The sequence below is a fragment of the Puntigrus tetrazona genome, chromosome 20, assembly GCF_018831695.1.
Source record: "Puntigrus tetrazona isolate hp1 chromosome 20, ASM1883169v1, whole genome shotgun sequence".
NCBI lineage: Eukaryota > Metazoa > Chordata > Actinopteri > Cypriniformes > Cyprinidae > Puntigrus > Puntigrus tetrazona.
This window is the reverse complement of record NC_056718.1, coordinates 13,510,693-13,538,594: the sequence shown is the minus strand read 5'-3', so window position 1 is coordinate 13,538,594 and position 27,902 is coordinate 13,510,693. Positions and strand designations below refer to the sequence as shown.

At 36.2% G+C, this 27,902-nt stretch overlaps 3 protein-coding genes across 4 annotated transcripts; 1 reads left to right on the top strand and 2 right to left on the bottom strand.

Annotated features, from left to right (window-relative positions):
• Positions 1–82: 82 nt before the first annotated feature.
• Positions 83–12,146, bottom strand: nrbp1 (nuclear receptor binding protein 1). Of its 2 annotated transcripts, XM_043219193.1 has the most exons (18): positions 11,508–12,143; positions 10,154–10,477; positions 9,943–10,065; positions 8,333–8,434; positions 8,167–8,256; positions 7,887–7,927; positions 7,584–7,678; positions 7,413–7,496; positions 7,252–7,310; positions 7,073–7,171; positions 5,870–6,002; positions 5,669–5,756; positions 5,538–5,588; positions 5,248–5,383; positions 4,967–5,020; positions 4,816–4,879; positions 4,269–4,324; positions 83–1,772 (listed from the first exon to the last, which is right to left on the bottom strand). In XM_043219193.1, exons 2-18 carry the CDS (start codon positions 10,388–10,390, stop codon positions 1,677–1,679), a joined length of 1,608 nt encoding a protein of 535 aa, XP_043075128.1. In that variant the 5' UTR covers positions 10,391–10,477; positions 11,508–12,143; the 3' UTR covers positions 83–1,676. The 2 variants fall into 2 exon arrangements, with proteins under 2 accessions (XP_043075128.1, XP_043075126.1); XM_043219191.1 differs by having other exon boundaries at positions 7,413–7,678; positions 11,508–12,146.
• Positions 12,147–12,321: 175 nt separating this feature from the next.
• Positions 12,322–21,938, top strand: capn3b (calpain 3b). Its single transcript, XM_043219183.1, has 21 exons — positions 12,322–13,390; positions 14,413–14,482; positions 15,443–15,561; positions 15,644–15,777; positions 15,915–16,083; positions 16,718–16,801; positions 17,083–17,246; positions 17,357–17,517; positions 17,733–17,890; positions 18,229–18,240; positions 18,542–18,750; positions 19,036–19,069; positions 19,309–19,332; positions 19,813–19,881; positions 19,959–20,016; positions 20,241–20,305; positions 20,795–20,863; positions 20,955–21,033; positions 21,126–21,242; positions 21,356–21,414; positions 21,558–21,938. The coding sequence occupies exons 1-21, from the start codon at positions 13,109–13,111 to the stop codon at positions 21,582–21,584; spliced, it is 2,163 nt and encodes a 720-aa protein (XP_043075118.1). The 5' UTR covers positions 12,322–13,108; the 3' UTR covers positions 21,585–21,938.
• On the bottom strand, positions 21,407–27,686 carry znf106b (zinc finger protein 106b). Its single transcript, XM_043219190.1, has 12 exons — positions 27,150–27,686; positions 26,436–26,497; positions 26,148–26,354; positions 25,913–25,976; positions 25,742–25,803; positions 25,167–25,364; positions 24,335–24,922; positions 23,573–23,831; positions 23,443–23,491; positions 23,115–23,263; positions 22,607–22,667; positions 21,407–22,474 (listed from the first exon to the last, which is right to left on the bottom strand). Exons 1-12 carry the CDS (start codon positions 27,207–27,209, stop codon positions 22,437–22,439), a joined length of 1,797 nt encoding a protein of 598 aa, XP_043075125.1. The 5' UTR covers positions 27,210–27,686; the 3' UTR covers positions 21,407–22,436.
• Positions 27,687–27,902: the final 216 nt, after the last annotated feature.

Here is a 27,902-nt window from a genome sequence, read left to right as displayed (position 1 = left end):
GACAGAATTTAGCTGTTTTGTGTCAACTACTCCTTTTAATATCGTACTTAGGAGCTGAAATGAAACAGACAAAGAATAGAAGTACTCAGTATCTCATCTTTATATGAACGAACGGTGCAAATCGAAAAGATTTAACAGAGTAAAAGCAGTTATGAGTTTCTGAATGTTCTGCATGAGACAAACTAGGCAATTCAAAATGATTCTGGGCAATAGTTTCTTCCCGTCAGACAGATCAAACAGAAAGAGGAATTGATACAAAGCATGTTGTTTCTTTCAAAACAAGCACAGAATGAATCATCCATTTAATTTTTTTTTAAATTTGTCATCGCTGGTCTGCATTAACAAAACACATTGTTGTGTGCTTTTCAATGTTTCAGGCATCATTTCTACTCCGCTGTCTGATATCTGAAGCAATTTGCAATTCGAACCATTACGTAATTAAAAAGAAACAAGCAACACAATTATCAATCGGGAGAAATCTAGCGTTTCTCAGTTGTTGAACTGCATTTCATGCGTAATTTCAAATGAGCTGCTTGTAACAGAGGGTGTTGATGTACCGTCCAAGTGAATATGAGACTTATTGCCATCAACAAAACAAACTGGTGCAAACTGAAGAGACGTTACCCCCCAAAAAAACGCACCACCAGAAACCCCTCAAGAGTTTTTAATATACTCCAAATATGCCAAAAAATTGTTACAGTATACTAGCATGCAGACCAGTTGACAAAGAAAACACTACAGGATCTGCTCAATGAAAGAAAAGGAATAATACAATGTTTGTGTCAGTCTATGGGTCTTCTGAACATGGATTGATTGTGTCTGTTGAAGGCACATTTTAACATGTCTGGTGCACTGGAGAGCGTTTCTTTATACCGAAACTCATAACTGTGTCACATACAGGGAAAACAGACAAGTCAAATCAAGTGCCCTTTGCTTAGAAACCATTAAAATGAAAACTTACAGTATACATTCACAGGTAATAAAGAGGAAAAACAAAAACAAACAGCCGCCACAATGATGAAAGTGAAACACGCTTTAAGATAGACCATACGCATATAGATAAATAATCTGTTTGCTTTTTGTTTCGAGAACCCCCTTCCTTTCACAGTCGTCGTAGATCTTGCATTGCAGACCAAAGTTAACCACAATTAATGTGTGCCTTAAAAGGTACAAATACAATGTTATTTGGTAATTTCAAAATAACACGGTAACGCATTCCTCTTACAATAAAACAGAATACATGAATGATTGAAAGTGTGATAAAAGATCATGAAATATGCATGTGATGTGCCTAAAAAGGAAAAAAAAAAAAAAAAAAAGATTTGCTAAAGTGCAAACCAGAAGTAACCCATCCCACACATACTGTAAGCAAAAACGTTCCAAAATACAGCTCGTAATACTGATTTAAATAATAAGAGTCATTTTTTCTTCTTTTAAAACAGAGAAGCAGACTGCTACACTGACAGAGTAAATGTACACGGGAACCATCGGCCAACACTTTTCCAACACCTAAAGCCGTGTGAATAACAGAGCGCACGAGTGCTTTTCTTTCCGAGGCTTTCTGATCTCTTCCTACATAACTCGCACACGATTCTCTGAGTGATGAGAGAGTCCCGTCCCGTCCCGTGCATGAAGATAAAGGATGGTGGAGAGGAGCTGGCAGATTTGACCCTCTGCTATGAGGAAACGGTTACGGGATTCAGAGAACCGTTACGGCTGTAGAACCTAGAGAACGCCTCCTCCAGCACAGTAGTGAGACGCGGCTGATCCCCCTTGACAGAGCAAAAAACAACCTAGTTTACAACAAAGTGGAAGCAGGAACTGAAAGGAAAAAAAAAATACTGAACAAAAAAAAATAAGTAAATACTCGTATGTAAATAGATTTAAATAGATTAAAAAAAAAGAACTGGAATCCCTAGTATAGAAGTGGCTGTTAAAAGATGAATTAACTATTGTGCAGGGTCAGATATTAAAGGCAGAGCGATGAAAAGGGAAAAAATACTGGAGTTAGCACAGATGGTACAGCAGCATTCCTTACAAAAGTGCCAAATCTGACAGATGACAATACCAATGAGAAGAAGTGAGAGAAGTCCTTGCTTGTAGTCAAGAAAGAGCATGAATCGCTCATTAAGACTGGAGGGAAATCTCTTTAAATGAAGAAAGATGGCTGTGAACCCGCAGAAACTCCCTAACAAAAAGCCATGGTGGTACAGATGAGAAAGCTGCCGTATGCTAATCTGCACTGCTGTTAGAGCGCCAAGTCTCTATTGTGGTATTCTCTGGGAGAGGTCTGGCCCTGGTTTATGCATTAACAGAGAAACTTTTCATTTCTGCTTTCTGGGTACATCTTATCCATGGACTGTTCTTCTGATCATCTTCTGATCTTAATACTTTTCTTACCCTTCCAGGAATCACCACTGATGCAAACATTTTCTCAAGCAACTAAATTATTGATCGGAAACATTTTATTAATGCTGGCACTAAGTAGTGCTTTGCTAATTTGAACCTGGTGACAAATGTTTAAATAAAACGTATAGTGCGTGAGTGCTTTCTCACCAATACTGGCTATACACAGTAACCATGCCAACAAGAAAAAAAAATCCCTTAAAATTAAAAAAAAAAAAATCTATTCTCACACTTCATTATACTAAAATCTTTCTTGTGACAGATGAGTTCAGTTTCATTATAATCACATTCATAGCCGTTTGCCTTCTTATTACAAAACTGCATTTTAAAATGAAAACGATTTTCTACACTGGCATTTTTTACTGCATTTTAGAAATCACATGTCACATGACAATCATATATGTGTATAGGCAGATTCCCTATTATTTGGACTGCAGATGCTTTTGCGTGCTTGGAACAGTCAAATGGGAATTTATCTTGACATATCAATGGGTACAACAGTGAGCATGTTATTGTTTGCGCGGTCAACAAGGATGGGCAGAGAATGTGGGCAGTCACGCCATCTTTTTCCAAAGGTCTAAGTTTTGGTCCGTTTACACTGAAACGCTATCTCAGAGTTTAAGCTAAAATGGGCTCTGTATTGTTTTCAAAAGTGTGCTGGAGTAGTGTAAAGGTTATGAAAATCAAAACACACTGGTGTAGTGTAACTGGTGTAAACAGAAATATTCCTTCTGTCAGTGACAAACTATACTAACATTCATTTTTTTATGTTGTTAAATAAAATTGAAAAAATATATAAATATATATATATATATATATATATATATATATATATATATATATATATATATATATATATATATATATATATATATATATACATACATACATATACTTTCACAATAAAAGGCTTAAAAATCTCAAAAACCTCAATTGTAACCTAGTTATCTTAATGTAACTACAACACAAATCAAGTAACTTTTTTTTTTAATTAATCATCTAGTTGAAAAAATATCTATTCCATGTGCACCACATTTAAAGTTGTCAACATGATGTAAAATGTCAAATGTAAATGTTAATTACATATCTTTGCAGAAAAGATGCATAAACTACAACTACATCTTGTACAAACTTGTCTTATACATATATGTTTAGCAATCATACAAAGAAAATGCTTCAAATTTAAGATTGATTGTGCTGCTTTTCCATTTAAAAAAAATAAAAATAAATTTAAACATGGACACATATGAAGCGCTACTCAAAAAAAAATAATTAAAATTTGCGTTCTAGTTAAAAGTAGTTTGGCTCTATCTTGCTTTTTTTTTCTATTCCACTGTCCATGTTGCATCTTTGTCAACACCAAAGCAAAGATCCATCCAGTGATGACTGTGCTTTAGAATAAATTGTCAATCTTTAAACAACTCAAAACTCATCTCTTTTGATTCGAATTTATCCTAAATGTTGCCTCTTTAAGATGAATTGCTTCATGTAAATCGCTTTTGAAGAGAAAAAAAAAAAAAAAAAAAAAGCGTTTGCAAAATGACTAAATGTAACTGTAAATGTAAATGTAGCGATATATTTTACTTCTGGTTCCTCACAGAGCGCATTACACGTGAGTGGTTCATTCCGGGTGCCAATTATAAATTATTCAAGCTAAATTAAATTAAAACAAATCTGGAATACCTACGTCCACCTTAACATTATTGTGGTGATATGAAGCAGTGATGCATTTTATTATGATGAATAGGAAGTTAGGAACTTTTTTTTTATAAGTTACAGTAAAGACGTCATGTTACAATAGGTCATTTCTTTCAAAAAAGAAGGATGGTAGTGTACATCAAACATTGAATTAAACATCTTACCTCACTAATGAATCCCAGCTGGACCAGTTCCACGGCCAACTCCTGTACATTCTCATCTAAAGCACGAACAACAAGATTCTTAAGTTTCACTAATACTCTGTTGGTGCTAAGTCAAAATGCTGCTGGGGAAAATGTGCCATGTGTTAATTATTTTATAAGTCGCAAATTAGAACAAAAACAAGCATATTACACCAGAAACAAATGATGCAGATGGTAATTGTAATTCACTTATGTGACAGATTCTTGTATTTTTGTGCTGGTATTAAACATCGGTGTTGAATTAAGTGTGTTCAAGTAGCTCGCTATAAACGTGTTGACAGTTCATCCACCTCAGCAAGCTTCTTGATTCTAAACTACTTGACTTGAAAGACAAAACCGGCCAGAGCTGACGCCCATTATAGCTGCTTCTCTTCCAGCTGAGAATGCACCGCATACTCGTGCTTCATTCTGACACACTTCAGAACACAACGGCATGTGAAATCAAGCTGTGTAGCTGGAAGAGTTTACATGCTCGTGTAGTGTGTTTGGGGCCTGATAAAGTACTCACTTGGTGCCAAATCACAACTCAAGTGTCGGTTCAGCTTATCTTCCAGTTTTAGCAGTAAGGTCAGCTATAAAAAGAGCAGAGAGGAGATATAAACACAGAATTATTGTCTGACTTCAACGACATTCCATCAATAAACAGGAAAACGGCTTACGTGATGTTTTGCTCCTTCCTCCACAGGCTCGATGTTGCACTGCATTTGCACAACCTTAAAGGAGAGAGATTATGTTTAACACAAACACACCATGTTAAACGACTGCAAATCCCGTTGATTTGAACAGAACCACCCATCTAGGTTTGTCTGAGAGGGGAGTAAACATGTAGTAATGCGCCACACAGAGACGGCCTGATCGACAGCGGGGGAAGGTGGGAAAACCGATTTATTCTTAATCATTGACAGTCGGTCGCTGTCTCTTAAATCAGTCCATTTCTCACCTTCCTGGTCTCTAGCTCCGCAGGCTCAGGCGTAGGCGTTTTCACAGAGGGTGGCACGATGGGGGACTTGACAGCCTCTTGCTGAGGCTGCTGTGGGCAGGGCACGCCGAAGGCAGTCAGCGGATAGATCCCGTTCCTACATCACCAGAACCAACAGCACGTGTCAATATTATATTTGTGCTTGTTTAAAAACTGTGACTGCTTTCTTAACATTTGAATCTCACCCAACTAGTTGCTTTTTTTTTTTTTTTTTTTTTTTAAATTGGCAAGATTATTATTTTTTTGCTCACCTCACATCTTCAAGAAACTTGTCAAGCTCTAAAGCAGGAAACTGTGAGAGTCTGATGGGACGAGAGGCAGGGTTACAGAAGACAGTTTATCCAAAAAACAAGGCACAAATGAATCAAAAGAGGAGACTCACTTTAGTTGGACCTCTTTCCTTTCCATAATGACCTGGTTGGGGTCCATGTTCTTGGTCATTTCCTCTAAAGCATTTTCAGGGATCATGTCTAGAAGCCAAAAGGCAAAATGGTTTCAATGTGTTTAGCTTCATTGTATTCCATTCATGAAGCTGACATAAAATGAAATGTCTGAATGATAATGAGATTAGCTCATGACTCACGCTGGTGACTGACGATACAGTGTGCTGCCAATAGTTTCAAAAGAGGCACTTCAAACAGAGCTTGATGGAAAAGTAGCTCTCTGGCTGTGGGCCTCTTACTGGGGTCCACCTCCAGACACTTCTGAATAAACTCCTAAAACACACACATATACATAGAAACATGACACTTCACATCCATTAGAACATAGGCCTACATATTAAGAATAATATTATGTTGAAAAGTTGATCGGCTCTTACAGACACAGTCATTACCGGGAAATGGTAATGGCAAAAAAAAAAATTACAATATTTAACCATAAATTGTTGAGGTCAGGTGTTGTGTTACACAGTGTTCTAACTACACATGACACAACGAGCGATAAAAGGTATAATTTTCATGTTATTCTGAGTTTTTGTTCTAACTAGCTGTGACACGTGAATTTAGAAAGTGTTTCTATTTCCACAACACTGTGGCTGAAAGAACAGCATACAGACTATATGATAGTAATATCAGGGGAATATGTGCTTCATTCAAGGTCTGTTCAAAACGTTTAAATATAATACTGCGATACTTTACAGCCATACTGACAGCTACAACAGTTTACCTAAGACCTTGGAAATAAATTAAAGATGTCCATTAAAACTGTGAACTCACTGCAAACCAATAAATGCGTGCCGCTGGAATCTTGTTGGGTCGCATGTAATTAAGACATGGTGTTATGCTACTGTATGCATAATTATTCATATTTCAGCTATACCGCGAGACTCAAATTTACTGCTGAATATTTATAAATTATTTAAATTTGGTTGGATACGTGTTTAAAAAAATAAATAAATAAAAAAAATCACATACTAGTGTGGGAGAACCAATTTATCCGATTTTACCAATTATTTTGTTTATAATATGAAAAGTCTGTTGCTGATATGCATATTCAAATATCACATGCATCTCATCTTACAGAATTTTTCAATTATTACATTTCAGAAATAAAAATTGCAATATCATTTTTTGGTTTGAGTCCAAACATCAGGATAATTTTAGGAATATTATTTTATATAATAATAATAATAATAATAATAATAATAATGATACACAACATTCAAATGTTTACTGTATTTTTAATCAACTGAATGGAGTATTGCTGAGTGTAAGAGACTGGCTCCATTTGAACAATAGCCAATCTTTGAATGCAAATAATTGAAGTACCGACAAACTGTACTCACTCTCTGCAGTGGGTCCTCCAGAGACTGAATGGCACTATTAATGGCTTCTTGTGACACATATGAGGACTCTCCATTACTTTGGATTTCCAGCACAGCCATCTAAACCAGCGGGAGAAAAACCTGAATCACTGGTCTGGTCAGTTCAATAACCTGCTGACTGAACAATAAACAGCACTCACCTCTAAGGCGCACATTCCAAAGGAATAGATGTCCACGGCTGTAGTGACATTGGCAACAGCTGAAGTAGACAAAAGATAAGAAGAAAATTGTACAAAGACATGTTTTACTTAAGTTCATAAAAAACAAAACTGTAGAATGGGTTTTAAAAACCTAGTTTTACCTCCATACTCTGGAGCAAAGAAGTGCAAACTCTTTTGTTCCTCCCGACATGTTTTCACATGGTTATTAATGGTGTCTGGGGCCACTACAAAAAGAAAGAAAAAAACATCAGCCACAATAATAAAACGTGCAACGTTTAAACGGTCATACTGAAACGCGTGCTTTGGCCTACCCGAGCCGATTTTGATGAGTCCATTGTGCTGTATGAAAATTGTGTCACAGGTCAGGTTCCCGTGGATAATGGGAGGTTCACACGAATGCAGATAGCTGAAGGAAGAACGGTGAGAAATGTGAGTGTAATAGGATCTCTCTACGAGGCAGAGTGGAACATCAAAACAAAACAAAACAAATGGACAGCTGTAACAGCCAATGAGGAATTTTAGCCAAGATTTCCAATTAGATTTCCACATTAGATACTAGGTTGTTTACCAGTAAACAAAATAAATAATAGAGAGATAGAGAAAAGTACACACACCTTAAGGCGGATAATATCTGAGTGCACCAGCGTTTCCATGCCTAGAAGATTCCCAGGAAAAAAAATAAATAAAAAATTAACAACCATGAGAATATAAGGTTACTTCATTAATCCCAACTATGTATATAACATTTTGTTTATACATCTTGTCTCAAAGATAATAATTCAGAGTTTAAAACAAATATGACTTGGGCCAAACTGATAAACCATGATCATATGCATCTTTAGGTGCATTATGTCTTAACACCTTTTTTGTCCATTTCTCTGAATACTAGGTTACCTTTTCATTCATGGTCTTATGATTCTTCTTTGTCTTCTTTAGAAACTGCTTCAGGCTCCCAGAAGACATGTACTCTGTAATGAAAATAACCTGAAGGGGGTGACAAAAAAAATTATTACACTCCAAAAATGGGGATATTTACTATTTTTGATGTTGCGTTTCATACCCTGGCTCTGTTCTCCTTCACGTCTGCCCAGTACTTGTGAAACTTTACTATATTCACATGTTCCAGCTGGATGAGGTTATCAAACACCGCTTTGACTTTTTCCTGAGAAATAAAAAAAAAGAAGAAAATTTGATTAACCCTGAAGGAGCTCTTTGATAAAAAAATAACAGGTTGTTATAACATAATACTGTACTCTCGCTTTATCATTTTATTATGCAATAACAAACTTATTAAAAGGATCAAGGGAAAAACGGCATTGCTTTTTATGGCTGGACTCACTGCACTAGTCACATGTGTTTATAGGAAATGCAATCAGCTGCGTAGACGGCAAAGCCTGTCAAAACTCAACCTCTAAAATTACTTATTGAATTCCACTAACGGCGTCTGCCAAGCAGAGCGGAGCGCAGTATGTGGACGGGCCAAACAGATGGCTGTCCACGACTCTATGCCAGGCATTAATGAATCAAGTTTGATTAAAAGCGCTCACAGGCAATGACAGAGTGAAGCATGCTGTATTAGAAAGAGAAGAATGACCTTTTAGATATTTCAACACTTAAGAGATAGTTACATAACCACAGAGAACGTTTATTTTTTTACAATACTTTTCATAAGTAGCTGAAGGCTCTGAGCGAGATTGCCGTTTCCATAAAGGCTTGGTAGCAAACAGGTCAGACAACTTTATGTAAGGAGCTTACACCCAAGAAATGAAGGTAAGCACACTCATTCTGTGAAGCAATCAAGCTGTCCTAACACTCGTGGTTAAATACTCATTGGTATTGCTAATTCAAGGTTTAACATATTAGTAAGCAAGAACACAGGAAGCAGTACAGTTGAATCTGTGGCTGTGTATGGAGATAATCATCACCAGTGAACTTTCACACCAGAAGGCTCACATCACGTGTTTAAATAAACATTCAGCAGCAAACTATCAGTTCACTCACACTGCTTACAACTAAAATCAACATGATATTAAACCTCACCTTATTTACTTCAATGCATGTTCCTTATATATATATATATATATATATATATATATATATATATATATATATATATATATATATATATATATATATATATATATATATATACACACACACACACACACACACACACACTAATATGTTAATATGTTAAAACAAAACAAAAACACCTTTGTGCTGCTTAATAATGTTAGTGGAAACTGCAACATTTTTTTTTGTATTTTTTTAAGAATATAGCGTACAAAATAACAATTGATTTCAAACATAAATCTTAAAACTGTCTTTACTGTCAGTTTATCAACTTGAATCCATCTTTGCTGAATAAAACTATGAATTTCGTTAAAAAAAAATTTATAAATAAAATAACATTGGTCCTGGACTTTACATAAATGTTAATCTTAAATAAGTTTCTATCACAATGACAAGATCTGACACAATCTGAAAGAAACTTAAAAAAAAAAAAAAAAAAAAAAAAACATTTCTGGTATATAACAGAGGCATAAACCCAAGTCACACCCCACATCTTTTCTTAAAGAATATCATTGAAATACCAGCCATAGACTTCACATCTAGCCGTCACTGCAAATATTTCTCACAGCAAAGGTGGCACAAAATGAGGCGTTTTACCTCTTGTAGTTTGAAGTTCTTCCTTTCGGAAAACATGACCTCATTCCACACCACCTCCACACCTTCCTCTGTGTCCATGGCAAGATAAGCATTGTCGATACCTGGGACGTTACGCTGGTTAACCTGTAGAGGAGGGAAACCTTATCAGTAAATGTTTTCTCAAACTTTGATCCATTCTGTATACAAAGCTACGGGAAGACTTGGAACAAACCTCTTCTCTCCGTTTCTGCCAGCGTCCACAGGGGCTCTCCTCCAGGATCTCGGACTCATCTTCGCTCTCTTCCTCCTCATCCTCAGTCGCAGGTGGCGCAGGCTGTGTTACCGTGGACACTGGAGGAGAGACAGATGAAACCCCCTGGCCGGTAGGAGGGGAGGCTGTGGACTCAGACTTGGTGTCCATAGTGGATGCAGGGGCAGGTGTGGCGCTCTGCTTTCCTTCTTCTGACATTACTGACTGATAACTGACAGCCCTGTCCTGAACCCCCGCACAGAAGCAGCCTGGCTGACTCACACCTCAAAGGCAGGAGGCAGAGAGCTGCAAAAGAGTGATTCATCACAAGGAGTAGAAACAGCAAACAGTATAAATATGCATTCAATTTAAAAACTAATTACTACTTTTAATAAGAAGTGAAATGTCACAAATTCAAATTTTCCTCCTCCAGCCAGTCTCTCAAATAGAGACTGCAATCATAAAGCTAGCTAATAAAATATTGAATTTGTACTTTTATTATTATTACTACTATTATTATTTATTTATTACAACACTTTACAATATGACTTACTAGCTAACAACACTAGTACACATGAACAATACTTCTACAGCATTTATTAATCTTAGTTCATGTTAATTTCAGCATTTACTAATGGATATTTAAAAATCACAAGTTGTGTTTGTTAACACAAGTTAATGGACTGAACAAGAATAAACAATGAACACCTATAACATAACCAAAGACCAATATTGTATTAAATGCATTGATAATTTTTTTTTGTTAATCTTAGTTAATACATTAACCATTATTAACAAATGACACCTTATTGTAAAGTGTTACCATTTCTTTTATGTATTGTTTTGTTACTTTCTGTGACCTGAAAATTAACGAAGACAACTGGAAACAAAATACATTACACTTTGCTGGTTAACATTTGTATCCCATGTAAATAATAGATTTTAAGTCTCATACGAAAGAGAGCCGTCAAAACATTCACTCTAAAATACTAAAAATCTAACAACTTCAAATAAATGATAAACCTAAGTAGCAGAAACTGAATGACTTCAACTTTCGTCTGAGTGCCTCTGTGTCAGTCTTCATTAAATCTAAGGTAACTGCGACCTCCAAGACCCGCCAAGACCGTAACCGCTGCTAGGGCACGAACAAGCACACGCTTTTGTGATGTTTACATCATTTCTCTTCCCTCAGTCTTGTCCTTAAGTCAAACCAGGCCCCGGTTTATATTCAAGCATTCAAAATATACAGTACCGGCCTTCCCTGCTCGCTGGAAAGAAACAAACACAGCAACTGCAACGCGCTGAAAACCACCACATGAACCGTATTGTCAATTACCTCACTTTAGTTGATCCTGAGAAGAGCGGCGTCGCCAGCTCGCCGGAAGCAGCTAGTCGTTGGAAGTTAGAGACACGGAGGAGAAAAATCTTCAGGCAAGGAGAGCAAAAATATAAATCCGCAAACAATACGAGTCCGTGCGGGCGTGCAGCTGTCGAGGGGAGAGTTAGGGGCCAAAACAAATGTCCAGATATGAAAGGACTGTTCAATTTTCCCCTTTGCCGACTCACGAGTGAGAAGCTAGCAGCGCAGCTCCGCGGCCTCCGGAGCCTTCGCGATTATTAGATCTGAGAACTGCACTTCCCTGGACGATATGCTAAATGTTAAATTAAATAAACTAAATGTAGAAACTTCCCGGGCGGCAAAATCAGCTAAAACAGAAACAAATTTCGCTAGCTGTCTGTCAAGATTTGATGCATTTAGTCCCGATAGCCGCGGATGCTACACTCCCGGATATTCGCCTTCTTCGCCGAAGTCCTTAAAGAACGATTCGTTTCTCTGGTAACACTTAAATATTATGACACGAATGGACTCACGTTAACGAAACACCGATAACCCTGAAAAAGCTACGAGTAAATGGCGACAGCTCCGAGTTTTGTGGTGCGCTGTTGCTTATTCCTGTGTGAACCGCTCCGTGGTTTATAAAGCGAGTGGAAAGCCGACCAGGTTCACACAGCGCCATCTGCTGGATGATATTATCCTGACACCTTCACTTCTCAGGATTTAACCCTCAATGAGCGATGGAGAGAAAATAACACGTTTAGTCGTTCATCCTTTGTGTATTAATTCACTACATATAGAGAGGTTATTAAATATAATGTATTTATATATTATATGATATTGCATCTGATATGTTTAGCATAGGTTATATGGAGATATGGGTATACAAAAAACCCCATCTAAATTCATAATGCAACTTTCTGTCCTCTAAGATGGATTTATTTATTTATTTTTATTGTTAAAATTGTTTATACACTGTACAGTGATGGGGTATTTATTTAACACAGAGGCTAAATCTATTGCCTTTTTATTTTTTGTCTTTTTCTTATATGATACGAGAGATAAATATAATTTCTGAGTATATAAAATATGCAAAGTGCATATTAAGTAGTGTAGAAATTACATTTCCATGAACTTTAACACCTGCATGCTCATCTGTAAATATCTAAAAACATATATACATTGAGGTTTGAGGTACAGCGCTCAGGGCTAATACTAATCTTTAACCGTGCCTCTGTTATTCCCATTATCTGCATTGGAAATGTCTGAGGTCACCAGCTGGGAATCATGCCCCCATTAGACAGGCAGAATTAGAGAAACCCTCACGTCCCTGTAGAAGGCCTATAAATAGAGCTAGCTTCCAAGAGGAACAGGAAAAAGTTGCAAGCACATGTGAGCATGTGTGTGAACCGTTGTAGAGCATTTGCCTTAGCCTGAGTGTTTATCAGTGCACATGACCAGGGGTGTGCCTCCACCAGAAAATAAAGGAACTGAGGAGTGAAATAAGGATTAAGGACTAAGAGAAAACTGAGCTATCTCGGACACTGATACTGAGCCCTATCCATTCATCGCTTCTTTGGCATCTGTCATCAAGTAGCAATATGGCAAAAGAACAGAAGTTCTCAGAAACATCTGTCCAACTGACTGAAGCTGCTCCACAGACCGTGGGCAGTGGTTTTACTGCCCCGGGAAACATTTATTCAGCCATTTTAAGCCGCAACGAGGCTGTTAAAGATGCTAGGCGTCTCAAGGACTTTCAGGAGCTCAGAGACAAATATGCACTTAAGAAAGTGCTGTTTGAAGACCCACTGTTCCCTGCCCAGGATTCCTCTCTCTTTTACAGTGAAAAGTTCCCTCTAAAGCTTGAATGGAAGCGGCCGTCGGTGAGTGACCTACCGTAAGGTGGCACTGTGCATGAGATCACTAATATGGGCTCATTTAACATATTTACCACCTGGCTTATTCACAATTGAAAAATGTATTTTAATTGATTTTTTATTTATTGGTGTTTTTAAAATATTGTTTTATTTCATTTTTGCCATTTTGTTAGAATGTGACTCTATTTCCTTGCATGACCATCTCCATACATTTCCCCCTTACACGCATAAAAAATAATGTATTTTGCAGTGTTCCCTTTTTTAATTGGTTTCATATACCTACGCAACAATCATGAGCATGACATGAGATATTTTTTGCAGGCATGTCATTTATAATGTGGCAGGGTTTCTGTAGTGTGTGTGTGTGTGTGTTAGGGACACGGTTTGCGGTTTAGCACGCTCTGGCAGCTGACGTGCCAAATCATGCATGCTATGTTGTGGCAGTGCTTTATAAAGCAGAGCTCTAGCTGATAAGGTTCTGTCAGTAGGTTTGATATGTGGCTCTATTTTCTTATTAGAAATAGAAATGTGTCATTTGCATTAGTGTTCTGAGAGGATAGTTATGTGGTGTTTTTTGTCAGTCCATCTCATGTAACTTTATTTATTTTGAGTGATGTGTGACGGACATTTACTAGCTTTACATCATAATACTGAAGAGAATCAGGTTACTGGACACTGCCTGCAAGGCCTTTGCTTGTTCGTTAAATCAATTTTTGGACTGGTGCTTCAAAAAGTCACTCCCGCATTTTCATATGCATTTACTGACACTTTAAAATAATGAGAAGGATTTACATACTGTACGTTATCGTGCCTTGACCTCTTTTGAGATGCAGCTCATAAAAAACGCACTAGCAAAGTTCCAGCAAACTTTACGAGCCATGGACAGCTGCTGAATTTCTGTGGTGTTGCTGAACTTCACAGATATAGTTATATTCTTTTTCCAAAGCTAGTAGAAGTCTAAAAATACAGCTATCATGTAGCATATTATTTATGACAATTATAAATATATGTTTCTTCTTTCTAAATAGGAAATTTGTAGTAATCCACAGTTCATTCTTGGGGGAGCCAACAGGACAGATATCTGCCAAGGAGACCTGGGTATGAAAGTGCAAATACATAATGTTTATGGGGATGATATATAAGTCAATCGTTTATAATTCAATCATTATGTAGAAGTAATTGAAAAGATTCCAAAGGTGACTTAAATTCGGATCACTAAAGGTAATCTAACTACATAGCACCTGCTTGTGACCTGCGTACAGGGATTTCCTTTCCTCTCAGTGTATCCAAAATAGATCGGTTGCATGACACAGAAGGCTTGGAGAAATGAATAAAGTGTCTGCTGTGGTATCTGTGTTGCGGTGCTGCGTTCCACAGAGGCATCCAGTGCATGCAAGAGGCGCATAGAGCAAAGGCCTTCATCTCTGCACCTGTACAGTATACAGATTTGTATATCCAACGGATTTTCGGTTCATTTTATTTTTGTTTGTTCGTTTAAACTTAAACCTTTAATGTGTTTTGAAATTTTACTTCGGTAACGGAGTCCACTATTTTAAATAACGAAAGTGAATAAGTACAACGTATGTGTAATGTGTTATATTTCAAGCATAAAATATTTGATATTATACAAGATCTAACTGAAGTGATATCTTGATATCTAATATCTTGAAGTGCATTGAGGACTGATGCTGAGCGAAATCCAAAACTATGGCATTTTTCAAAATGTATTACAATTAATACATGATAATATTGCTAATATTGTATTTCTTTATTTCGTTTTTATTTATATTTGTATGACCATATCGCTAATATTGTATTTCTGTTTTTATTTGTATTTGTATGATGATTAAATTTAACTGATGACCAACAAATTTTGACTTTGAGCAAATTCATACATTTTTACCTTACATTTCTATGTTGAAAATAAAATAAATAGAATATATATATATATATATATATATATATATATATATATATATATATATATATATATATATATATATATAATGTATATATAATGCTAAAACCTAATTTTTGGTGGTATATTGACTTTTGCAGGAGACTGCTGGTTGCTGGCTGCCATTGCTTGCCTGACCCTTAATGATATAGTTCTGAAGAGGGTGGTTCCTCATGACCAGAGCTTCACTGAAAACTATGCTGGCATTTTCCATTTCCAGGTATGACTGTCAAAACTGGATCACGCTTTACAGTCTGATGAATAAAGCACAAACTTAACTTGTTCTTTGCATGTTCTTCTAGTTCTGGCGCTATGGGGAGTGGGTGGATGTGGTTGTGGACGATCGACTTCCTACATACAAAAACCAGTTGGTGTTCACCAGGTCTGGGCAGAAGAATGAATTTTGGAGTGCTCTTCTGGAGAAGGCATATGCAAAGTAAGTTTTTGTTTGTTTATTTAAACAGTCACACCATAATACTTTGCAGGCACGTGTATGCTTTTCTATATATGCTTAGTGCGTGTCAGAAATCAGTCCAGTGTGCTAAATGTGATGGTTTGACTTCTGGATCCTAGACTACACGGCTCTTATGAGGCTTTAAAGGGAGGAAACTCACTGGAAGCCATGGAGGACTTCACTGGAGGAGTAACTGAGTTCTATGAGATTACAGAGGCACCGAAGGAGCTGTACAACATCATGAGAAAGGCTCTGAAGAGAGGGTCCCTCATGAGTTGTGCCATAGATGTACGTATTGTTCTAAATTAACTAGATGCTGTTCTGGTTAAAAACCAGCTGCTAAATATATCTGATGCTTCTCTGTGTGTGCAGTATCTAAAATGTGCTAACTATTGAGCTTACTGTTACTCCACTTGTCTGTGTCTGCACACTTCAGAGCGGCTGTCATTCTGTGCATTAGTGCTAGGAATTCTTCACTCAGTATTTCTCCAGGTTACATAGATATGCCAGTAAGTGGCAGCAAATGTAATTAGTGTGTAATTGATCTGTTTTAAGAATAATATAAATTTGGTCATAATACTTGTCTCACAGATTTTGAATGCAGCTAATGTAATCAACTGGATTCATTCAGATACAATGATTCTTTTAGGAACGAATCCCTACTATGTTTTATTTGCGTCAAAATGTGAAATTGGTTGCTTGAGGTAGGTTTTGAACTATTTTATTGATGAAGCGAAAATAAACAGTGAAGTAAAATTCTAAAATGACTGAACTATTACAAAATCACAGCCCAACTCATTGCTCATATGATATTAATTAATGATATCTTTAACTGAAATAACATACATAATGAAACATTTCATTAAAAAAATACTGCATTATTGTGACATTAATGTGACTCCAATTTCCTGCTTCTGCACAGGTTTTGGTTCCAACTGCTCAAAGGACTAAAACAGCATCTGGACTTGTGACAGGCCATGCATATTCAGTCACTGGAGTTGAGCAGGTGGGCTTGTCATGTAATCCAGCATTTGTATCTGACTAACTAGCAGTATGATTTTAGTATAATTTAGATACTATTATAGTTTATAGTTTATTATATATTTTCATTTTATTTATTATTATTATTTTTTAAAATCATGTCTATAGGTAACTACATAAAAAATGTTATTACAATTTATTTACAAAATTTAAATTTACAAAATGTTTTTTATATGGTTTTAGTTTTAACCCTGGCCTTTGCGGCAGCGGCATCTTTCAATGCAATAGCTAAAACCTTGTTCACAGGGTAAACGTAAGGATGGTAAAGACCTAATGATCCGTCTGGTTCGTGTGCGAGACCCCTGGGGAGTTGCCCCCCCTCCTACCTGTAAGTCTAATGACTGGGCTGCACTGGCCACATCTGAGCAAGACAAAGAGAGACTCCGGCCTACAGAGCAAGGGGAGTTCTGGTCAGTTCACAGCTTTACGGGTCCCCTAGGTTTTTAGAACATCCTTCATTTAATACTCATAAATGGAAGCTGGTACCTCTTATCATTTTGCTCATTCTTCTTCACTCAAGGATGTGTTTTGAAGAGTTCAAGAAGAACTTCACCAAACTGGAGATCTGTAATCTCACCCCAGACACTCTTGAGGAAGACCAGATGTTTAAGTGGAATGTGACCACGCACGAGGGCCGATGGGTGAAAGGCTGCTCTGCTGGTGGCTGCAGAAACTTTCCGGGTATTTAGTATTTTTTTTGCAATATTGTATGAGTTGTGGATTACACATTATATATACTATATATCATTTTTTTTAGATTTGCCTTTTTTATATATTATTCTATTTCAGATAGATTTTATTCCATTTCTAGTAATGGAAGTGTTTATGGTGTGTAGTTATATTATTTATTTATTTGGAAATTTCACAATAATAGCTTTCTGTCCATTTGGTCACAGATACATACTGGACAAACCCTCAGTTCCGCCTGGTTCTTCTGGAGGCGGACGCTAAAGAGAAGACCTGCACAGTGGTGGTGGCATTAATGCAGAAGGGCAGAAGACAAGAGCGCTGCTCAGGTGCCACCCTGTACAACATTGGGTTTGCCATCTATGAGGTGCGATCAACTAAAGACACCCTCGGTACAAAGAATATTTCAATATACAGTAGATACATGTTAGCAATCATGGTTCCATAAAGAACTTTTGACACCCATAGAACCTTTTAAATGTGCAAAACATTCTTTATAATTCTGTTCATCGCACTAAAAACTGAGAACTGTTCACTGGAAGGTTCTTCTATGGCACTGGTGTGAAAGCCCCTTTTTGAAATCTTACGTTTTAGACTATGCAAGGCTAAATGGTCTATTTTTGTTTTTTGTTTAGTTACATAAACCTTTTCATTTAACCCGTTGCTGTTTCAGTTCAACACTGTTTTACCCACTGTCTTTCTCAGGTTCCTAAAGAGGTATGACTACGTCATGAAGAGACTGCAATGATGATCACATTTCAGTGCGACTGCATTTAAACATCTTTGTTGATCGCCAGTACTTCATTAAATTTAAGTTGTGATTTTAGGTTTGAAATACTATTTTTAAATTGCCTGGGATACTAATAAAAAGTAACAACTTGATCATTTTATATATATATATATATATATATATATATATATATATATATATATATATATATATATATATATATATATAAAGTCACACATTTCTTTGCCTTGAATGTTTTATTTGCTATCCTTATTTCACTTATTTCAGATGAAGGGCAACCAACAACAGCTGCCAAAGGATTTCTTCCTGTATAATGCTTCTACAGCTCGCTGTAAGTCTTACGTCAACATGCGTGAGGTGACGGAGCGTTTTTGCCTGAAACCGGGCGAGTATGTCATCATTCCATCCACCTTCGATCCTCACAAGGAGTCTGAGTTTCTGCTCAGAGTCTTCTCTGAGAACAGGAGCACCTCAGAGTGAGTCTTAAGATTAATTGGACGTGATAAATCAGTCACTTACCAATACATAATTTTTACAACATATTATATATATATATATATATATATATATATATATATATATATATATATATATATATGTGTGTGTGTGTGTGTGTGTGTGTATATTATCGGATACAAATGTACATGTGTGAGTTAAGCTATTATAAATTTAAAATTTAAGTACAGTCAAATGTTTTTAAAGGAACCTCTTGACCTCCTAATGTTCATGCGTTTGGCTGACAGCTGCATGCTTTCTCTCAGGGTTATAGATGGAGAAATCGAGGTGGAGCCTGTGGTGAGTCCTCACCTGTCTCTGTCTGTCCGTCATGTTCAGTGGCACCACATACTTCATCCTGTCTCTGTTCTTGTCTATGAATCACTACGTCAAGTGGTTTAGTCTAGTAGATCATTAATTTGTTGTAACCGAAAAAAATGACGCAGTTCAGTTTTTTCTTCCTCTCCATAATCACAAAAGAGAATAAAAAAGCTATTTTTATATCTAATGTTTTACTTTCTTCTTTCTATTTTCAACAGACGGATGTCAAGAAGAAAATCAAGGTAAATATGGAAATGAGATTAAGATGTTCCATCAATTTCTTTTCTGTTTGATATTCATTGTCGGCCCATGACAGATGATGGATCAAAAATATAAAAAAGGAGATGAAAAATCATATTGATGTGACGTTCTATTAATTAGCTGCACTGCTGTAGACATGCAGCTCTGTTTTCGTCTTCAGTTCTGCTTCAGTAATGACAAACAGCATGTGCACAGCATGAGCTGGTACAATATGTCAAAACTATAATTCATAATGACACTCAAAATCGTAATAATAATAACCACAATACAGCCTTGTTGTGATGTAATTTTACTTGCAACAGCCATAGAAAAGGGAAAATGTAAAATCTCCAAGACCACTTATAAGCAAAGATTAAGCTCTGTAAACCTAATACATGTAAACTATTTAAAGGGACATGCACACATTTTAGGATGTCCCCTAATTTAATTAACATTCAGCATTTCTTATTTCTCATGTTTAGCCATTTGAGGAGGAGGAGACTGAAGAAGAAAAGCAGTTCAGAGCCATTTTTCAGCAGATAGCTGGAGATGTGAGTGCAGTTATGAAAACGCAAGCTTGAATGCCACGTTCACTTCTCATATAATTACTTTTTTTTGTTTTTTGCAGGACATGCAGATTAATGCCAATGAACTCAGAACTGTCCTTAACAGAGTGGTTGCCAAACGTATGTTAAATTGTATTTTCTGCTACTGATTCCCTGATCTATGTCTGTCTGGAGGGTTTTGATAATCTATCCCAGTGTTTCTCAACCCTGGTCCTGGGCTCCCCCCACAACGGCACATTTTGTGTGTCTCCCTGTCAGATAAGGGAGACAGAAAATGTGCATTGTTGGGGGGGGTCCCCAGGACCAGGGTTGAAAAACACTGATCTAGTCCTTCTTTTTCTCAGATAAAGAGCTGAAAACAGAGGGTTTCAGTCTGGAGAGCTGCAGAAGTATGATCGCACTTCTGGATGTATTCTTCACTGTGAATTATGGCCAAATAATTTATATATTGTATGCACAAACACTAGCTCACTCACTTTCATATTATTTGTCCTTTATTACTTAATTAGAAACAACAATAATTTGAAGTTACTTTAAAATGCAAAGTATTGAAAATCAAAAGAAAACTCAGTAAACACTTGCAAAAGTATGTCCCATTGGGTAATGAAATGTTCTACACAGACTTGTGGTTCACATGTCAACTTAAACATTTGGGCCAAATACAGGAAATACGTTAAGCAGACCGGTGCAAAGATTGCATGTGTGGGTATTCGGACAGGACCTATGCACCCTCTCCCCTTTTTTCTGCAGATTGAAATTTTTTGCATCGTGCATGTGAACAGAGCCCGTTGTGGACTGGATGATTTGTCAGAAATAGTTTTAAAGTTCAAAATTTGTCATAAATAATGGCATGTGTCAAACAAAGGCTCAGAAATGTAACTTAACCATGACACCTTAGACTGATGGGACAGGCCACCTAAACCTGCAAGAGTTTAAACATTTATGGAACAAGATTAAAAAGTGGAAGGTACGCTATTGTCTTTGCCTTTATAAAGCATGTTTTGTAATAGACTGTATTAGTTAAAGCCATAGAATCATGGTTTATATATTTGTTTCAGCTGGTGTTCACACGATTTGATACGGACAAATCCAGTACGATCAGCAGTTTTGAGATGAGGAACGCTCTCACTGAAGCAGGTCAGGCAGTCAGACGTCTTTATTTACTTTCTAATTTGATGATATGCGCCTTTTCATTGGTCCGATCCCTGAGATATTTCTCTGTACTTCAGGTTTTCAGCTCAACAATCAGCTGTATGACATTATTTGTATGCGATACGCCAATGAACACATGGAGCTAGATTTCGACAGCTACATTAGCTGCTTAGTTCGCCTCGAGGGAATGTTCAGTAAGTGTGATGGTCTTTTTTATTCAGACATTATTCTAAAGTGCTGCTACTTTCATTCCGCCATTAAAACCTGTAGAAATCAGATACTTGTAGTAAAAGAGATTCTCGTACAGGGGCATTCAGAGCCTTTGACAGAGATGGAGATGGCATTATCAAGCTCAATGTTTTTGAGGTGAGTAGGATTTTTTTTTATTGAATATTAAAAGAATAAAGATTTACAAGCAGCATGTTTTTTTTAATAATATTTGCATTATTCTTTCTGATCACTGCTGTTTACACGCTAACAAGTCCCTCTTTTCTACACTATATACACAGTGGCTTCAACTGACCATGTATGCTTAAAGACACGGATGTAAGAGGTCAGCCTGGTGGAAATGCAGTGGTCTTTTCCTGTTTTCAACCTTTATTAAATGGAGAATGATCGGAATCAATTATCAATTGTACTGTACACCACTGCAGCTTCTTTCTTTACCAAATCCTGGTCAAAAACAAATTGGATTGATGAGGAGCTACTGAATGGCCTATCACGGCTCACTTAGGCCTTGTAAAAACAATTTAGTGCTCAACTATGCCTTTAAGATCACAGAATGTTATATACAATGTCATGCCTAAAATAACTCATCTGAACCCATTCTGGAAAAATTTGTGCGGTGCAATGCAACTGTAAATAATTTAAATAAAGAGTTTAACATTGAACCGTTCTATTCCAGTTTTTACCATGATTTGCAAAGCATGAACAAACAATACATAATAGTACAACAGATGTTCGTCATGCAAACATTGACTGCAAGCAAATGACCAACATATTATTAACCTCTAATATGAACAAAATATCTTGTGCTGGAGAAACAAGAATGCAAATGATAAAACCAACCAAATGTGTTGAACATTAAAATATTATTCAGATTCCGGTGAATAAAATGGTTGTTGCGCTCTGAGTGCAAATGTTTTAAGCGGCCTGAAACTTTAGCTGGCTGGAAGCTCTGCATTTCCTTTTTTCAAAACTGTAGGCAAGCAAACATTTTTTAAACATGTCGAGATAGAAATTAATGTTTTTCATGCCAGAATCAGAGATAAAAAGGATGACTTTATGGGCTTTGCAATGCGATACTTTCACACAGAAGTACGTCTGGGAGTGGGTCCTGTGTTGCAGCTGCTCTGTGAAGCTCATTCGGTTGCTTTAGACCAATCCTGTCAAGAATCATTTAGCACCTCCTGCTGGTCACCGGAATCTGACAAAACATTTCGAGCACAAACAATAATTATGCATGATCTCAGACCTAAAAAAAAATTAAGTAGGAATATGCTGTCAGTTAATGAGTAGAACTGAACATATATATTAAAGATGTTACAAGAGCTCTTACCTTTCATGTCCTGCAGAATCTTTATGCGATTTGCCCTGAGAGAGGCCATTTCTGATGTTACCTGACAACAGAGGAAATTTACATTGTATAAAATATTTTCAAACAAATGTAAATAAATAAATTACACAATGTATTCGTTGTACAACTTACTGTATAATAATATTCTATTGCATTAGTGTGCATTATATACATACAATCCTCAAAGCCTTTCAATTTACATTTTTATTCTTGCTTATAAATAAACTAAATGCTGTGTTGAAATGTTCTCTCTGTAAAAACAGCACTTGGGAATTATTTAAAAGAAAATAATGAAATATATTATAGGGAACTAATAATTTGTCTTCAACTGTACATACATTACAGTGCATTATATATTTTAAGTGTACGATTGCAATATAAATTGGCTAGCAAAAAGAAAAGTGGGAAAACATCTTTTTCTTACTATAAGCAAAGTTGCTCATGAAGCATGTAAATAGCCTGCAATGCAGATTGAGGAGCAGCCATGTACCTCCTGTTTAACAGCCAGTAGACGCTGAACTTCAGTGTATGAGTTCTGTAGGGTGGAGTACGCCTGGAACAGCTCCTCTCCTACATTCTCCAGAGAGCGGCTTAACTCCTCTTCTTTCAAAGACAGCGATATCAGCTTATTCACTTTTCCTGAGAATAATATACACGCAGATAAATGATCAGTTACTAACTAAATAATTCATGACTAAATGTGTTATATAAAACAAGGATGTTTTAAAATATTTCACTTATTCTCCCAATAAAATTTTAAATAGGCATTCGCATTAGATAATTTAAATAAAAATAATTCAATTAAATTTAATACTCACTTTTCCTGCATATTTTGTTTTTCTCAGGATTCAGAACATGCAAATTGTCCTGTAAAATAAATGAAACGAAGATATACTTTAATGAATTTCAGATATTTATGTTAAACACATCACTCTAAAACTCTTTTACTTGTTTTTTGGTTTTTTTCTTGGTTTTATGGGCGTTGCAAGAGATGGCTTTAACACTGCTGCTGTGATGCTCCTGTGACGTTTCTCCCCGTTCCGTCTCACACTCGTTTGATTTGTTTTTCTGAACACGAGCAGTATGAGGCTGAACGTTCTCAACAACCTCCAAATCCTTTTCCGAAGCCTGGCTTGTGAACATCTCAGCCAGGACAGATAAAGGTGGCATAGAATCTGTGTTTGGTTCTTGTTCACTCATGCATTCTCTAGAGCAAAAAAAAAAGATATTAAGACGACTTTTAGAGGGTTACTCCACCCCAAAAATGAACATTTTGTCATTAATCACCCCCATGCCGGTTCAAACCTGTAAAAGCTTTGTTTTGTTTGGAACATATTTGTTTATATTCTGGATGAAAACTGAAAGGTTTGTTGTGACTGTTCCAGTTACCGCTAAACAATTTCCGTCTAGCATCCAGTAAAGTATGAAAGACATTGTCAGAACACTCCATCTGCCATCGGTGGTTCAACCACATTGTTACAAAGCTACGAGAATACTTTTTGTAAGGAAAGAAAACAAATATAACTTTATTCAACGATTCTGCACCGTAGCACCATTTTGGAGAGTATCAGCTGAACGCAAACTGTGTACTCTTTTGCGTGTGGATGTACTTCATTCAATTCAACTTAATTTTTAATTTAAATCAAAGCGGAAATACATGTAGAAACCACAAATCGAGTCTCAAAGAATTTAAGCAAATTATTTATCCACCTGGTCGTGCCCTGTTCACTCGTTGATGCTGCTCTTTTTATTTTCAACATAGGTTTTTTGAAACCAGTGTGTAGTGGAGGATTAAGTACAGCAGCTTCACTCCCAGTTTCTATACAAACTCCCCTTGCTGCTGATGAATGGGGTATATTGGTCTCCGTCACGCTTTGGACAAGTCCTGGGGCACACGGCAGCTCAGTTTCTGGAGTCACATCATTTACAGAAACATCTGTACTGTTTCCTCCAGGGTTAGGTAGAGTGCCCTGAGCAGACATTTCTTGGGGAATATTTTCTGATGGTCTTTCGAGACAAGGCCTTTTCACGGGCGGCTCATTTGATCCGTCCGTATCAAGCGCGCTCTCTTGTGTCTCTGTAGGCAGGTTTTGGTTATGCTGGGTAGATGCTGGATGGTCATCTTCATTTTCCCAAAAAGACAGGAAATGGTACTGTGGTGGAAACTGCTCAGCTTCTAAATCATTATTCATCATTAAAGATGTTGCATAATGCTTGATTTTTGTCTCAATGAACTTCATTGTTTTCTGCCTTTTTGTTTCTTTCCACTTATCGATTTTCTCTCTTTTTTTCATAAACCTAACAAGAAAGAAACAAGTCTTACAGCACAAAAATTTATGCTATTACCACAAATGCATTTAAATAAATAAATATTATATATATAAAATAAATAAATATTATATATATATAAATAAATATTATATATATATATATATATATATATATATATATATATATATATATATATAAATAAAATATATATATATATATATATATATATATATATATATATATATAATGAATGGGCTGACAATGAACTTACATTTCTTGGTCTCTTTGGGCACATAGGTCTTTAAGCTCATCAAATTCAAAACTGTAGTCCACTGTATTGTTTCCAAGTTCTCTATTCTTTACAAATTCCGCTAGCTTCAATTTGTGATTTTGGGTGGAAATATGCTTCTTAAACTCAGCTATTCCCGTCTGAGTCGCTTCACAGGCCCAACACCTATGCTCCTGTTTGCTGTGATAAAAGCATGTAATTGTCATTGCGTTAATTAAGATGAAATTCAGCTTGTAATCATTTACTTACTCTTGCGTCTTTTTTCCATAGAAGTCAAAAAGACGTATTAAGCAGAATGTTACTTTTTTTTTTTAAAGCTTGACCAAGGCTGCATTTATTTTATTTGCTTAAGAAATAGGCATTTCATATCATTATTAATGTTTCAAACTGTCTTTTTTCAGGATTATACGATGAATAGAAAGTTAAGAAGAACATTTTGTAAGGTTAGAAAAGCCTTTACCGTCCATTTTTCAATGATGAGTAAATAGTAAAATAATTTATTTCTGTGTGAACTTTTTTTAAAAACAGAGCATGACAAACACTTTTTAGTTCCATACCTGCCCTTCAACTGCTCAACTGCCAGGCGGTGAACAACACTGTGCATGTGTTTGTCGAACTCCTGTTACAACAAAGACAAAAGTTCATGCTAAAAGAACACATACACAGACATAGTCATAATGTGCCTGAACTTTACAGCCTAAAATGACTTCAAACGTAAAGTCACTGACCTGTTCAAGGAAACCATGATGGCAGATATAACATTTTTTCAAATCTGTTTTTTTTGACCTAGATCTTAAAAAAAAAAAAAAAAATCTTTAGATCCGGTACAAAAACTAATTATTGTAAACAGAATAATAAGCAATAATAATAAAAACAGCGAATTCATCCAGCATTCATTTTCCAAAAGCACGCATTATTAACAACACAGACAGATGCATTTAACATATAAGGTAACATACTCACTGATTTTGCCGTCTTAGATCATAAAGGGCTTTCATTTCATCATCGGTCATCTCGGTATTGTAGTTCACGTCTAAAGGTTTTCTTTTTAGTCTTTTATGTTTAAGTTTAAACAAATTATGCCTGTGTTTGGGGAGGGTGATATGCTCCTTGTACTGCTGCAGTCCCATCACAGTCACATCACAGGCCCAGCACTTATGCAGCTGTTCACTGCAACAACAAAAGTGCTTATTTCCAATGACCTTATTTTGCAGAGAAAGACATGATAATCAGAGCAACGTAACTCCATACCTGCCCTTTATCTTCTCGATTGCTTCATGGTGGAAATAAGAATGCATGTGCATATCCATATACTGTAAAAACAAAGTATAGACATAAATATGTTTCATCAAGTACTGAGAGGCATAGACGAAAGCTCATAATTGTTCTCACGCAATGTATTTATTCTGAACTTCCTCTCCACTGAGTATTGCAATGCATTTAATATATTAAAGCTTTTTTTTGATTACTCATTCTGCACTCGCTGGTGTGGTCCAATCAATCATATATATATATATATATATATATATATATATATATATATATATATATATATATATATATATAGTGCCTCGCCCTGTTATAGCTGCAACAAACTAACAATTACCGAATAATATAGTTCAAGTCTATGACATAAAAATCGCAAAAGGGTGAGGAGGCTGTTAAATTAAAAAAAAAAAAAAAAAAAAAAAAAAAAAAAAAAAAGTTAACCAAACAAGCCAAGCCAATTTACAGTAACTAACTGAAATAAGCCTGACTTATTTGGTAAACGTGTTTAATGAAACAGGCCACGGGTCCTTCGATATATCTATCCTCCACATATAAAATAAAATAAACTATATTTAATGTGTTTTTTTTCCTCAAGTATCTGAAGCTACAGTAGTAAAGTGGCCGAACCCTGTTTAAAGGAGAACAACACATTTTAGGCTTAAAACACTTCAAACAGAAATAGTTAAAGAAACAAACCCGGTGTCCGTACGTCTCCCCGCAGATAAAACATTTGACGCCAATGTTGGTCCGCTGCATCGCTGTGGTCTTTCTTAACGTCAGTGAAAAAAATGTAAGTTACAAAATAAAGCTAGCGGTTATATGTGTACGTTTAAATCGATGCTAGGCATTCAGAGTTTAGCTCAAGCTGGAAGAACGACTCCTGTCATTAACAGCAAACAGGCCGCCCACAGATAATCTCAAACTGAGAGGTTGCCGACCAATTTAATGTCAATCTTAATAAATAGCAGTCACAAAGACGGTCCTCTCAAAAGGACAGTTTTTTTTATCAGTTTTCAGAGTGTTGCGTTGCCCGTCCACGTGCTTGCTGAATCAGTCCATGTTGACTGGAGACTGTTGCCAGATCTCCTAAAACAAGATGTTAAGTGTCCAACATATGCATATTCTCTGATCAAAGTAAGTTCAAGTAAGCAATCAATTTTAATTTAAAATTTTAAGACAAAAAATATTTTGGTAAATGTATGTTGGGAAAGCGTAATTAGTGACTTTACTCGTCTATAAACTAATTTCCGTTCATTTTCTAAAGACATGGCAACACTGCAGTAAGCGCCGACAGTGCTCTTTCACTACTACAAAAATCGCGAGAACTTGGAGAATGCTTCCCCTAGTGGTGTGGCTGAAATTAATTTTACAATTAAAGAAAATAATATATTCTCCTTTATGTTACTGAACAATTCTGGTGCAAATCTGCCAAAAATATTTAATTGCACA

What these genes read in the sequence shown, in the direction of transcription:
- znf106b (XM_043219190.1), bottom strand. Translation starts at nt 27,209, where the DNA reads ATGCAGCGGACCAACATTGGCGTCAAATGTTTTATCTGCGGGGAGACG. An exon ending in ATCGAGAAGATAAAGGGCAG is followed by an intron (nt 26,355 to 26,435) that starts GTATGGAGTTAC and finishes TTGTTGTTGCAG; the next exon opens with TGAACAGCTGCATAAGTGCT. An exon ending in GATCTAAGACGGCAAAATCA is followed by an intron (nt 25,977 to 26,147) that starts GTGAGTATGTTA and finishes TTTTTTTTTAAG; the next exon opens with ATCTAGGTCAAAAAAAACAG.
- capn3b (XM_043219183.1), top strand. Translation starts at nt 13,109, where the DNA reads ATGGCAAAAGAACAGAAGTTCTCAGAAACATCTGTCCAACTGACTGAA. An exon ending in CTGGCATTTTCCATTTCCAG is followed by an intron (nt 15,562 to 15,643) that starts GTATGACTGTCA and finishes ATGTTCTTCTAG; the next exon opens with TTCTGGCGCTATGGGGAGTG. An exon ending in ACAGAGCAAGGGGAGTTCTG is followed by an intron (nt 17,247 to 17,356) that starts GTCAGTTCACAG and finishes TCTTCACTCAAG; the next exon opens with GATGTGTTTTGAAGAGTTCA.
- nrbp1 (XM_043219191.1), bottom strand. Translation starts at nt 10,390, where the DNA reads ATGTCAGAAGAAGGAAAGCAGAGCGCCACACCTGCCCCTGCATCCACT. An exon ending in TGAAGGAGAACAGAGCCAGG is followed by an intron (nt 8,257 to 8,332) that starts GTATGAAACGCA and finishes CACCCCCTTCAG; the next exon opens with GTTATTTTCATTACAGAGTA. An exon ending in AAGTTTCTTGAAGATGTGAG is followed by an intron (nt 5,384 to 5,537) that starts GTGAGCAAAAAA and finishes CTGGTGATGTAG; the next exon opens with GAACGGGATCTATCCGCTGA.